Raw genomic sequence first — 15,128 nt, 5'->3', positions numbered from 1 at the left:
CAACTTTACAGAGCCTTGAGCGCAAAGGGGTGGGGAGGACTATTTAAGCCAGCCTCCAGCTCTTGAACCTCCTGCTTTTGACAGAGCAGAGCGAGCAGTTGTTGGAATGACCAGGTGGAATTTACGGCATGGCTCCTCTGCGCTCTCTGTCAGCTGCCGGGACAAACTGATGGCAGCGGGCATCTACAGAAGCAGCAGCAGCATGCCGATGGCTAGGCAGGCGTTCGCTGAGAACGGCAGCATCATCAAACCTTACAACGAGATTCCCGGGCTATGGAAGAATGGCATTGCCAACCTGTACAATTTCTGGAGGCTGGATGGCTTCAAAAACCTTCACCGAATCATGCTGCAGAATTTTAATACTTTTGGACCCATTTACAGGTATGAAGAATAGATTGAAAAGCCTAAATGGTTTGACCATAAATTATGAGAAAGAACATCCAATTGTTTGAAACTAGGTAATTGGTTTCAGTACGGTCCAGGTATCACTCAGTGCTTAAATATGTGGACTATTACCTTAGGGTACCATGTTCTATTTTACCTGACATCCAAGGTTGGCTAAAGTGCCCTTGGGCAAGACATCTAACACCCCAAGCGCTTTAGCTGTTTGAAAGCTGCAAATGCAGAAACAAATATTTTTTAAAAGTCTTGTTTTATAAAACACGAACATATGACTCTTCTTTCTTCTCCAATTGTGCATGTTAAGAGAAAAAGTAGGATATTATGAAAGCGTGAATATCATCAACCCAGAGGATGCTGCCATCTTGTTCAAAGCCGAAGGTTCTTATCCCAAAAGACTGAAAGTGGAAGCCTGGACCTCGTACAGAGACTACAGGAATCGTAAATATGGAGTTTTACTGAAGTAGGTATATTTCTTTCAATGTAATGCCTATGGGCCATTCCACTGAATTTGTGCCCCCAGGAAATGCATAAATGCACAGTGAAAAGTTAACTGTAGAATACATGTTTTTTTTTAACTCATTCACTGCCAGACATTTTTAGAAACCTCTTTTACCCTAACGTTTGAAAAAATGTGATAAAATATAAATAAATTCCTGGGATTGAATGGCTGGACTGTGAAAAAAAAAAAAACGGTATTGTCTAAAATGTCTATTTCTACTTGGGTTTTGTCAGATTTAGAACTGAAAAAAAATTGTTTATTCTGAGAATCTTTGAACAAAAGCCAGTGGCACCAATTCGGTGGATTGGCCCAAATGGATTTAGATCGTTTTAGTATAGTTTGGGCACTTGAAAGCTAAACCCCCGATTGATTTTCCATCAGGAATGGTCCAGAGTGGAGGTCAAACCGGGTCATCCTCAATAAAGAGGTGATCTCCCCAAAGATGCTGGGTAACTTTGTTCCCTTGCTGGACGAAGTGGGTCATGACTTTGTGGCCAGAGTTCACAAGAAGATAGAACGAAGCGGACAGAACAAGTGGACGACTGACCTCTCCCAAGAGCTCTTCAAATATGCACTAGAGTGTGAGACTGGCACCATCACAAGGCATCCAATAGCGTAGTGATGCAGATACAAACAGTTTGGATTGACATTGTCAGAGAGGTACGGGAAGTCGTCTGTGGTGACTATTTGTTCTGTCCTACATAGCGGTGAGTACAGTTCTATACGGGGAGCGTCTGGGCCTGATGCTGGACTACATCGATCCGGAGGTTCAACACTTCATTGACTCCATCAGCCTCATGTTCAAGACAACCTCACCCATGTTGTACATACCTCCGGCTCTGCTCAGACCGATCCGGGCCAAAGTGTGGCTGGACCACGTAGATGCTTGGGATGGAATCTTTAACCAAGGTATGACACTTTTAGGATAACCCGAGACGGACCTCAACTTAAATGCATCTTTGGGGGTAGCTAGAAGACGATCGATAGAAGCTTTGGTCAAACCTCTCTAACTGCAGGAATTTTCAATCTGCGCATTTTTAGGCTTCATTTGGCGCAATTTAGCAAAAGGACGGTGAATAGATTTAAGAAAGGCAGCTCCCTCAACTGTGTGTAGAATGTTTTTTCAAAGCCAAGTAGATTAGAAAACAACATGGTTAAATGTCACCATAATTGTGACAGTAGAATTCAGTGACTGAGACCCCCTGTATTACGACAAAGAAAGAATCCTATTGATATTGAAGCATTATCGTAAGACGTTTGATGCAGCTGTAGTCAGCAGTCTCCAGTTGTTATTTGCCATGTTCACTAATGATTAGTGTCAAAGCACATTCCTTTTCATTTTAAATGATATTCTAAGACTGGTAGTCTGACATGTGCTGAGAAAATAGGTTCAGTTCCCACTCAACGTCCCTGTGAATATGATAGTCAGTGGTTGTTTGTCTTGGCATGTGTCCTGCAACTGACTGGTGACAAATCCAGGGTTTAGTCCACCTCCTGCCCAAGGTCAAATGTAAATAAATGGATGGATGGATAATACTTGGCTCTTGTTTGCAAAAGTATATTGCTTTTCCTCCCAAGCTGACCGCTGCATCCAGAACATTTACAGGCAGTTACGCCAGGAGAGTGGTCATACCAAAAAATACCCTGGAGTTCTTGCCAGCCTGCTCATGCTGGACAAGCTGTCCATTGAAGACATCAAGGCCAGTGTCACTGAGCTAATGGCTGGGGGAGTTGATACGGTAATCAAAAGTCCAAAGAAGATCAAAGATTTCTATCGCATTGGTGTGGTCAACCTGTGTGCCTTGTATTGTTTCAGACCTCTATCACATTGCTGTGGACATTATACGAGCTGGCAAGACATCCAAGCCTTCAGGAGGAGCTGAGGGCAGAGGTGGTGTCTGCCAGGGCACAAAGCCAAGGGGACATGTTGGAAATGCTGAAGAAGATTCCTTTGGTCAAAGGAGCTCTAAAAGAAACACTACGGTGATCAAAATCTTCAAGGCAACCCAATGCCAACATGGCTCCGATAAAACAAACAAGATTCTTCCTTGTATCTTTCAAGGTTACATCCAGTTGCAGTGAGCTTACAGAGATACACAGCAGAGGACATCATTATTCAGAAATACCACATACCGGCGGGGGTAAATCTTGATGTGATATTTTAGCTTTTTTTTGAACAGCAGCTGATGTAAAAAAGTTCCAGGACTGGTCTCACACTGTATTTCAAATCCAAACTACAAATTTTCCCCTTGGAAGTAGTCCCCCTGGAGTCAAGCGCACTTTCCCAGCCTTCTATGCCACGACTTCTTCCCTCCTGGAAGTATTCTTCCGGGATCATCCTCAGCTCCGTCACAGCCATCTTTTGGTCGCCTAAATTTTCATAACGGTCCCCTTGAAGATGGCGCCTGTGAGCTTGGGAAAGACGGACAAATCACACAGACCGAGTGTCGGATGCTCAGGTTATTTTGACGTGTTGTCATGGTGAAGCAGCCACGATTTGTCCTGCCACAGCTCTCGCCTCTTGTCGCATACTGTATGAAGCAAACACAGCAGGATCTCTTTGTAGATGTGCTGGTTCATCGTCCGGCCCTCAGTGAAGGGGGAAACTCCGTAGTTTGGGTTTGAAATACATCTTTTGTTGCACCAGTCTTTAAACTTTTCTGACACTCTTGGTATGTTTGTCATGCGCTTAGACCCTGGTACAGTTAGGCCTCTATGCAATGGGGAGGGACCCCAAGGTGTTTTATCGTCCAGAGCAATACCAGCCCGCTCGCTGGCTCAGGACTGAGAGCCACTACTTCCGCAGCTTGAGCTTCGGCTTTGGCCCGCGCCAATGTATAGGACGAAGAATTGCCGAGGCTGAGATGCAGATCTTTCTCATCCATGTGAGTTGTACCTAAGGATCACCGTATTTTGTCATGGGATTACATAGTATATGAACGGCCATGTTTTCCCTCCTTTCTTTACAGATGCTTGAGAACTTCCGAGTGGAGAGACAGCGACACGTGAATGTGCAGAGCACCTTTGAGCTCATACTCTTACCGGACAAACCCATAATATTAACTCTGAAGCCCCTGCACGGTAGTCGATAACATGGCTTCTCACAAAGCTTTAAGGATGAGCCATATTTTTGTGCATATATAGCACGCTTACAACTATAAACACATTTATAAATTACCTCAGGAATTTCTTAACAAGTGACCAATGTGAGTAGGGGCACTGGGCACTGTGTGTTACCGGTTCTTTAAGACAAACTATGGACAGGGCATGCTTGAGTACAATACAGTATGAGAATAAGAATAAATAGAAATGTCATTTCATGTATGCACTACACACTGTTATTTTTCATAATATGATTTGTTACATCATTTTTTGAGTATCTTATTTGTCGGGGCTGGCTTCTACACTTTCTGCCGATATAAGCAATCTAACTCATTCTATCCCCATGACATATTTACAGTATATGTCATTTCACAGATGTCAATTCTTGGTCAGTAGTCAGTTTGGTCAAGAGGTTGTGCTTCATTCTCTCATAGGGTTTAGAGTTATTGTCTTGATTTTGCAAATAATAATAAATATTAAAAAAATCAGTTAATCATGAAAAGCAACTAGTTGTTATTCTGTTTCCCTCTGTGCTTTTAGTCTGTGTATTCTCCTCCTCTTGGCCTTTGACAGTTTACTAAATGTATTCTCACCTTGGGCCTCTTTTGGCTGAGGCTTATAAAACTAACAAATCTTAAAATAATAAATCACTACTCAAAAGCAGATTGTTAAGTACAATCAAACTAAACTGTACTCACATTAGGCACACTCAATTTAATGCCGTATTTATTTTATTTTACTATTTTTAATAATTTAGTTGGAGAAAAAATTCAGCCTTTACAATAATAGCTAGACACGCATGGCCCCACAGGTCTACAATGCTCATTGAACAAAACCATTGAGCAAGATTCCAAGACACGTATGAACTATTTGGCCTATGTTGAAGCTTCTTCTTCTTCCCCTTGCCATTTGACTCTGGTAACCTTGCAACATCTTGCTGAGGCTTTTGGATTATCTGAATCTCAAATCGTTCACATTTTCTGTAAGTGTTCAGCATGGTAATATAGAAAGCTATGTATAATGAAACTGCTTATACTAAAATATTGTGTCTGTTTTCTGTGCTCACCTTCTATCACCTCCTTCTGGAGGATTCTGATCCACTCTGCGTGACAGCCTTGCTTGTCTCACCAAATTTTAGAAAAGCAGCATCAGGGCAGAATTATCACATCCACAGCATTATGTTGCACCTACAAATCTAATACAAGATATGCATAAAAAATTCTGGATTGGCAAATATAACTATTCACACATAAAGAGGTAATAATTTAACAGTATTTCCTTTCCTATTTTGGCTGTACTTGAGTTGGCAGTGATGTTGAGTTGAATATTTATAACATTGTGCACCTCTCGTGCAGCTAAATAAGGTAACCAAAATATTAGAAACAGGTACCATGTATTGTCCACTCAGTAAGTGTATATATGCAATTTGATCTTTTAAACTGCTCAGCGTATAATAGTGAAAATGAAATATATGAAATATCTTAGAAATATAATTGCATTGCCTGATTTTGCTCTGATGCCAGAAATGAGATCTTCAGGGGCATCCTTTCAACGAAGGTCACATCATGTCCTTCAGGAGATAATGGATGTTCTACCCACAGAGCCTATCAGTGGGTCCATGGCCAAAATGAAACGCTTTTCTTTATCACTTAACTGCCTGTGGATAGACACAAGGATGAGAAAACGCAACAACCAAAGCTCTACATCCCATGTAATGAATGACTTGAATGTCTGTGCCAACCACAAACAATATTTTTCTCCCTAAGGAACCCGCTGAGACATTACAGTACTGGAATGTGCATAGTTTTGTAATACCCCATATTCACCACTAGATGTCTCTTTAACTCTATCAAATAAAAAGTGCTGGCAGTGCCTATAGGAGACACTTTACGAACATCTATAAATGCGTCTTTTAATCCACTGTTTACCAACCTTTATTTAGGGCACCCATTCGACAAAAAATCTCATGGTACACCACCCCAAAAAATTGTCACAAAAAATATGAATACTGAAATAATTATCTCAATATACTCACAAATTGACTTACTCTGTTAAATTTGGGCCTGCATACTTAAAGGCAAAGTTTAAATCCTCATAAGAAGCCACGACTAACTCTGCCATCTAACGGAGGAGATTAGCTGAAATTACCGGTAATTGGTTGGGAATCATTAAAACCATCAAAAATCTTGGGGCTAAAAAAAAGCAACTGTGTGCCAGGCACTCTTTCAGGTTTAACACAACTCTCACACACGTTCTAGATCAGGAGTGTCAAACTCATTTTTGTTGTGGGCCACGTCATGGTTATGGTGTCACACGGAGAGCCGTTATGACTGCTGAACCCATGTAATGTCTGATCACCATATATTATAATACATACACAATAGATTGATGGATAACTAGTTTTGAAATCAGAAGCCAGTAAATAATTGTTTGAGCAACTATTTTCCAATGTATTTTACCTGAGGGATTGGTAAAAAATGCTTTCAATATCTCATATCTCAGTGCTGTTAAAAGTGAAGATAATTAGCAAGAAACATGAAGTCAATGCACATGATATGCCTTTGTGGGCCACAAAATGATCTACAAACACAAATTCTTGTACAGCTGTTTTGACAGTAACAGAGGGGGACAAATTTAATATTTGTTCCTGTTTATGGCAAAGCCCAATATCTTCTCTCTGTATGCAGTGGGGTAGTAAATAATTTACCATCCTTACAGTAAAATGCATGTTGCACGTCTTGTATTTGTCACAAGACATAGTGCCTCAATGAATCATTTATTTCTCTCAAAAACGAGACATAACAGAAATCCCAAACAAATCCCGTTATGCTGCTCAAGCATCTGATGGATTCTCTAAAGTTGGATTGCAAACATATTCATCACTCCTGACAGAGTCGACTGATATAATCTCACTGGGCAAATTTCTTGGTACACTTGCATATCAAGTCAGATACACCAGACAGTGTTGACTGATATAGACTCACTTGGCCTATTATTAGGCATACTATATTGAATACAAGTGTTTGTATTTAAAAAAAAAAAAAAGATGATGCTCATTTTGACTGACAATGTCACAGAAGTAGGCCACAACTGTAACATTACGTTTATTGTGAAATTTGCATTGGAATTGAACTGTATCATACTGAATGGTGTTTTTAATATTTGCAAAATCCACCCGTTTTTAGCCATCTAGACATTTTGCCACTGTCCGTCGACTGAAAATGATATTACAATTGCTCAGGCCTCATGTAACGACAAATCACGGCTAACATTTATTCTGAAGCTGAGTCATGATTGGTTGTTAACTGAGCCCTGAGCAACTGTGATGTCATTTTCAGTCAACAGCAAGTGGCAGAAAGGCCGCCCCCTGTGATGTACAAAAACGGGTGAGTTTTACTGCTTAACTCATATTCCACAAATGTAATATTAATCAGAATGCCATGTTTCGACTAGTGGGCCTGCATAGAACATATTCTTGTTAAGAAATCGTTGTGGTTGATTTCCCCTTTAACAAGTGGTGAACAATTATTATCCTCCCCAAAAAAGAGACTCCAATATGTTTCTTGCTACTTTCAGATCAAGTTTACTATCAAGCTAAATATAAAACAAAAATAATTTCATATTGTGTATTTAAAACAACCACATAGCTGTTCCTTAAAATTCATTCAGCTTAATGCTAACAAACACTGCAAAACGCCTTAGCCAGGCTAACGAATGGCATTGTTTTTGCAGTGTAAGAATACTTTAAGCAATGGACATTTGAACACAAATGGTAAAGCAACACATGCAGACATAATACTCACAGGCATGTATTCTTTATCCTGTCTAAAGAACAACTAATAAATAAAATTAATTACTGGTACATTCTATTGAATTACAGTGGTACCTCTACTTACAATTCATACGAAATTTTCAAGTTACGAAACTCCTCAACAGGAAAATATTGCCTCTAATTACGAAAGTAATTTCAGGATACGAAAGGTAAAAGTATGGTGTGATACTCGCAGTATGGGCTGCTACTCGCAGCTCCGGAGTTTCCTGAACGCAACATACTCATCGCTGCTCTGCCATTGGCTAGCCTAGCATCTTCCTGGCATCCTATTGGCTAAGAGCCTCTTCTGTATGTCTCTATGTGTGTGGATAGATAGGTAAATAGATAGATGGATAGATGCAGCGTTCTTGTCATTCGCCCCTGCCATGAGGTCTTCCGATCGTTTTACGTGAATTAGAAGCGAGGAAAAGAAAAAAAGGAGAAAATCATATCTTTTTCCATACGAACAAAGCAAGAGATAATAGAAATGTATGAAAAAGGAATGCGTTTGGTTGATGTCGCCAAAGAATATGACCGTAATGTATCGACACTCGCCACGTTATCAAATCAGTTGTTTACAAAACGCCAGGCAAAAACCACTCCTGAGAGAGAACATGAACCAAAGAGGGCAAAAAGCCATGAGGACAGCAATTAAAAGACAAAACGACCATCATTTTTATTCCTTACTCTATTCTTTGATTTTTTACATTGTGCACAACACTAATTTATTGTGCAATAATATAATTGTAACATGTAATTTTTACATGCTTTGATGCATCTTTATGCTTTATAAAACAGTTATGTCTGAATATTGGGGGGCTTGGAACAGATTAGGGTATTTACATGGAAAACGCGTCTCTACTTACAAAATTTTCTACTTAAGAAATAGGTTCCAGAACCAATTAATTCTGTAAGTAGAGGTACCACTGTATTTAATTACCAAATGTTAGAAAGCACAATGTTTTGTGGGGCAGGCTGTAACGGATTTATTTAATTTCCATTCATTTTGTGGTGACAGATGACTTGAGATAAAAGTGTTTTACGTTACGAGCATTGGCAGCATTGAATTAAACTCATTTCCCAAGACACCACTTTACATTGAAATGTTGGTCTCCTACAACACAGATTTGTTATCAAGACATAGTCCTGTGTCAGGCAGGAAGTACAGTCATTGTCCCGTGCTCTTTCACATGTCGCTATCAAGCTGAATAGACAGTGTTGAATGTTGAGGGAAACTGGGGGTTCTGATGCATGATGAGTGGGGCTAGGTGACAATTATGGGATTCCAATCTGGGATGGTGCGGTTGTGACTCCCATGGGGCGGTGGGGTGAAATTGAGCATCTAATTGAAAGGGCAATGGATGAGGGGACAGTCATGATGCTAGATGAGATGGGGTCTCTGTAGGCATGATGTGCAAGACAGGATCCCCATGACAAAGTCCCATTGTATGTGGGGTGAAAAAACAGTCAGCTGCTTACTTGTAAACTGAGACATCTACACTGAAAAAAATGTTGTGCATCATTTACAATGCAATTTTATTTCGTCAGTGGTTGCACAAAATAAAATCATCTGAATCCAGATCGATTTTTTTAAGCAGACTATATATCTACTGTACTTTAAAAATGTACCTGGATACAGGTGACTTTATTTTGTGCAACCACTTGACGGAATAAAATTGAGTAAATGCAACCATTTTTTTCCAGTGCATCTCGACACAATACTGAGTATGCTTTTTCAGACTTAGATAAACACCTATTTTTGTGAAACCAAACAAAAAAGTGCTATGAAAAAGTCTAAAATAACAAATGCAAAAAAAAAAAAAAAACTGGAGACCCTCATCAAGTTTCATCCGCTCATGTGCAATCAGTGTGAAAAATGCTAATTTGCTCACTGGAGCCATTTGGTCTGCTGCCTGCAAGCGTCTGTTCCAGCATAATTCATCCCTTCCCCGGTGTGCCTGTGCACTAACGAAACATGGCTGCATCCATATTATGTGTAAACACCATAGTTGGGAGTTCGTTGATTTCTGCTGTGTGGTCGGCAGCCTCAAAGTCATACCAAAGCTATCATTGCTTGCAGCTTTAATTGTGGTTGTAGTTTGCAGTAGTGATACTGCATTGCATCATACGGACAATGTCAATCAAAACAGTGTTAGCGATGTCAAGGCAGCATTTTTTTGAACAACAGTTTGTACCTTACAATTCCTCTTCATTACATGAACAAAACAACTGTTACATCACGATGCGCATGGTGCCTCCTTTTTAATAAGAGAGCCCTTAGCAAATAACCCTGACATCCTTCAAGGGTCAGCGTTGCATACACAATTTACGCAGTCAGCCGTCACGGATAACACAAAGAGATTGCATAGAAAAGAGTCATTCTGATTCTGTACAATCCAGACATACATAATCATCCTACATGCTGTAGCACAAAGAGGCGCAAAGGCGCCCACCTTTATGGCTTTAGAGCTGCAGAAAGATTTACCGGTAGGTGTTTTTTGAGGCCTCCGTGCCATGACCACAAGTGTGATTGTAATTTCATGTTTATTAGTGTTAAAGGTTGCTGACCCCTAGGCTGGACCTTAAAGCAAAACAATTCTTGGTTACTCAACTGAGTGTCTGGAAAATAAATTCACTTCCAGATTAAACAGCGAGGATGCGGCATTGCGAATACAATCCTCAGAAGAACTCACGAGGGCACTGATGGGAACTGTTTAATGACTGCTGGGCGATGTGCTGATTTGCACCTGTGGCTCTCTCCATGGAGATAGTCCCACATCAGCAAACAACTGTAGCGCAAGACCACAATCGCTGTTTAGCTGCAGGTTAATATAGTCATTTGAAAGCAGAATGAGAATATTCCTGAACAATACTAATTTATATCAGCACTTTGTACACCTTCATAGATATCCATCTTTTGCATGGACAAAATATACGCCTGATTCCTTTAAATGCAAATTGTACTGGACTATTTTAAACATCTCCTCAGCAAAGGGAAACAAAGAGGTTATAAGCCTGAAAATATTTCAGAGAGCAAGTGGAGCCTCGTAATGTCTAAGATCATATGATTCGGAATTTGACCACCATTTTCAGTATTAAGACTTCAATTCTACAAGCATCAGAGGATTCATAGTTTTGGTTTGGCTTTTTGCAACACATACTTAAAACCATAAAAGTCCCAGTCTCTGTGTGAAATGCATGAGAGTATGAGTTAAAGCGGAAGTCAACCCAAACATATTTTTTCCAAGAATATGTTCCCAGCAGGCCCACTAGTTGAAACACGGCATTCTGATTAATTTTGCGTTTGTGGAATATAAATTAAGCAGCAAAATGCACTCATTTTCAGCCATCTCTGTCTTCAGTCGACTGAAAATGACATCACAACTGCTCACGACGATATTCCACAAACGCAAAATTAATCAGAATGCCGTGTTTCAACTAGTGGGCCTGCTGGGAACATATTCTTGAAAAAACTATGTTTGGGTTGACTTCCGCTTTAAGTAGTAAAATCCACCCGTTTTTATTCATATCAGGAGGCAGCCATTTTGTCACTTGCTGTCGACTGAAAATGACATCACAGTTGCTCAGGGCTCAGGTAACAACCAATCATGGTTGATGTCATTTTCAGTTGACAGCAAGTGACAAAACGGCCACCCCTTGAAATGGACAAAAACGGATGGATTTTACTTCTTAACTCATACATCCACAAACGCAATATCAATCAGAATGCCGTGTTTAGACTCGCGGGGCTGCACAGAGCATATTCTTGTAAAGACATTTTTGGGGTTGACTTCACCTTTAACATAAGTAGTGGTTAACAGTGTATAACAGTTAATGTTAAAAGTAATGGAATATAGAAACATTTGAAAGTAAAGTTAAAGCTTTTCATCTCAGAATTGATTATTTCTAATTACAGTTTTTCCCATTGGAATTCTTTCAAAATCAGAAAAAAGTCTTAGGTCGCTCTGTCTTTTGGAATCATGGTTTTATTGATCTAATTAATCACAGAGTGACATCTTCGCATTTTAATGTTAGCAAAAGTTCACATGCATATGCATTTTGTACGCTACGCTATATCATGATGGATCAATATGAGACCTGCTTGGGTATCTCATTAGCGGTGATGGCGACAGACACTTATTGATAGGTAAATAATACATGCAAGGGTAGGGAGGGAGAGTCATCATCGGTTATAAAGCTGGGCTCTACTACCGTATTCTTACTTTACAATTGCCATGGTCAGCGCACTTGATCGAAGCAGACACAAATGAATGAATACGACTCTTCAGCAGGCAAATAGATAACACCGGCCACAGCATTAGGTACACCTGCAAAATCGAATGATTTCCAATACATGAGCTACCTGTATATGCAACATTCTTTACAAAGAATAAAAAAAAAAGGCTCAGGTAAGTGACTAGGCATTGCTAAAACATTACAAACACCTGTTTGTATGTCAAATGAACATCACCCCGGCAGTGCCAATCATTATCTTTGAATAGATTGTAGACTGTGCAGGTATGCCAAATGTAGTATGTTCAGTCTTAAGATAAATATTGTCATAACTGACTGCTGAATGATCAATAATTCACAGGATCCTCCCAGCTATGTGCTTTCCGAGAACATCTCTAATCTCCTCTATTCCAATGAGAGAAAGCGTGCAAAAGCGAAGAGTCTAACATCACATTATCATGTATGAGATTGCCCAACAAATTTACAAAATCCTCAGCATGCAAAATGATTCATGTTCACATTTTACCGCTCGTGTTCAGAATGCTTGTGACCCTGTTACATATAATCAGCAGATTGCCGGGAAGCAGCATGTGGGCTATGTACCTCCATGAAACGGGGGCGGGGGCACAGGGGTCTCCGGGAGACAGTGTCTACAGCTTCTGCTAACATCATCAGAATTCAGCACACAGCCCATAAATGCAGCAAACGGGCTCTTCATTGGAGTGACAGCTCCGAGGCTGCTGCCACACAGAGCTTCAATTAGCCCGCAAGAACAAGGCGGCTCCCAGGGGACGTGGGCGGCAGCCCACCTCCTCGCACACACTCTACCTTTCCTGCCCACTTGCTTTCAGGTCTCTGCCTTCCTCCCTCACGTGACCTTAACATCACACCATTTCCTATTTTTGCACATTTCGCTTCAGTGTCCTTCCTTCACATAAGAGCTCCATCCTGCGGAACCCCCCTGTGCCACCATCAACACATCACAAGCCGAGCGGAAGGGCTTTTAGGGTGCTAATGGACACAAAGGGAAGAAGGATGAAGGTTAAAGAAATGCCATACAGTATATAGTACAAGTAGAGGTTGGCACAATTCAGCAAGTTGGGAGTTCCCGCAAAACGATTTTTATAAATCATGTAAAAACGACAAATAAATACATACAGTGGATACAAAAAGTCTATACAACCTTTGTTCAAATGCCTTAGTTTTATGATACAAAACATGACACCAAGATAAATCATTTCTCACCATTTTCCCCCCATTTATTTGAGCTATAACCTGTATAGCTCTAACTGCCTAACTAACTTTACATTAATATTATCCAGAAGACAATTAAAAATAAACAATGAATCGTATAATGTGGTTGGCCAAGTGTGTCCAACCTCAGTTTCCAGAATTGACCAATCACAGTCAAATTCATGTTAAATGAAGTCAGTAAACACCTGCCACTATTTGAAGTGCCTCTGATTAATACCAAATGAACACATATGGGAAAAAATGTTCTGGTCAGAATATTTTATGCATGTAACTTTATAATGTAGATATTTGGCTAAAAACATCAACACGCACTTGCTTTTATTATTTCAGTGTATTTGAATCTATATTATTATTATTACAGTATTGTTTCTGTATTCGTTTTAAGACATGTATTTATTGAAATGCCTCTTTCCCACAAGAGTGCGGTGACATATTTTCATTTTGGCAAAGTAGTATTTCAAAGAAACCATTGTTTTTATCACCAACACCGAATTCCTGGCGCTCAGATGAGAAAGAGGCATTTGCTCTGTATGGAAGCATATGTGTGCTCTGACAGTAAAAAGTGCATTATTTTACAGCGTGCAAATGTGTGTGCGAATTTGTGAGTCAAGGACAATAAGCAACTTGGATCCAAGGACAGTTAGGCCAACAGCCAGCCCTTCACAGAGTGCTCAAACTCAAAGCTTATCAGTGAACCAACATCTATCAATGACGATTATGCTGCCACGAGGCGGCCAAACAAACATTTACATAAAATAAGGCTAGGCCCTGAGCGTAATGAGGCGTGTGGGCGATGAGTGCATCCAAGCTCACAGCTCAGTCAAAACAGAAGAGTCATATGACCTTCCCATACAAACATATTTCAGAATGAACTTGATTATACCACTTTATCATCCCACGTACAGATTGCATTTAGCCTGACTATAGCCAGAGGGCATCAGAAGTGCAATTAGTAATGATCATTCCTTTAGCAACTATACATGTAAATGTTTTTAAACACTTTAATTAAAGAGCAAGTCAACCCACAAATTTACTTTGCAAGAATGTTCAATGCAACCCCATTAGTCGAAACATGGCATTCCGATTAATATCGCGTTTGTGGAATATGTGTTAAGCGGTAAATTCCACCCATTCTCAGGGGGTGGTCATTTTGCCACTTGCTGTCGGCTGAAAATGTCATCACAGTTGCTCAGGGCTCATGTAACGACTAATAATGGCTCAGCTTCAGAAAACAGGTGAGCCGTGATTGGTCGTTGCACTTGATGCATGGCAGAGCCTCGGGAGACAACGGACACATTCATCTAAATCAGATGTCAAGCTTTGCCAGCTGCAGGCTGGATTGCAGTCGGCAAGGTGTGACAGCACATATCAATGCAGCTTTTTTTCTTCTTTTTTCTAACCCGTCGGCTCAATGTAACCTTTCCAAAATGTTACGGCAAACCATTTTAAATGACTAACACAACTGTTGACATTCACAAGAGCCAGCTCAGGGACTCAAAGATGTGTTTTTGCCCGGGGTAATTGGAAAAACTCAGAGTCAGTATTGCATTTAGTACGGTGCACGCTGCATGTATGCAATTTGGCATTCACAAACTCACATATTTGATGATTTTTGTTTGGCTTATTCTCCGTTATTCTCTGATTCATATGAATAAGCAACTAAAGCAATCATATTTTGTTTCAATTTTTATTTTTTAATGCAAAATACAGTGTATTCAGTTCATCATGTGTGCCGATTTTTTTCTCGGAGTATGCACTTTGAGACTGAGCTTGTACTGGATTCATGACACTTGTTTTCCTTCAAAACAAGGTTTGAACATTATTAAT

The 15,128-nt window shown here is 40.1% G+C and overlaps 1 protein-coding gene across 1 annotated transcript; it reads left to right on the top strand.

Annotated features, from left to right (window-relative positions):
* Window positions 1-42: 42 nt before the first annotated feature.
* cyp11a1.2 (cytochrome P450 family 11 subfamily A member 1, tandem duplicate 2) lies at window positions 43-5,020 on the top strand. The gene is made up of 9 exons (XM_086028322.1): window positions 43-381; window positions 707-862; window positions 1,283-1,482; window positions 1,607-1,810; window positions 2,480-2,640; window positions 2,718-2,884; window positions 2,964-3,042; window positions 3,595-3,786; window positions 3,871-5,020. Exons 1-9 carry the CDS (start codon window positions 107-109, stop codon window positions 3,991-3,993), a joined length of 1,557 nt encoding a protein of 518 aa, XP_085884448.1. The 5' UTR covers window positions 43-106; the 3' UTR covers window positions 3,994-5,020.
* The last annotated feature ends 10,108 nt before the right edge of the window (window positions 5,021-15,128 follow it).

This window comes from Filicampus tigris, chromosome 4, assembly GCF_054856515.1.
Source record: "Filicampus tigris isolate MCC_2025a chromosome 4, RoL_Ftig_1.0, whole genome shotgun sequence".
NCBI lineage: Eukaryota > Metazoa > Chordata > Actinopteri > Syngnathiformes > Syngnathidae > Filicampus > Filicampus tigris.
This window is presented reverse-complemented; position numbering and strand designations above follow the sequence as displayed.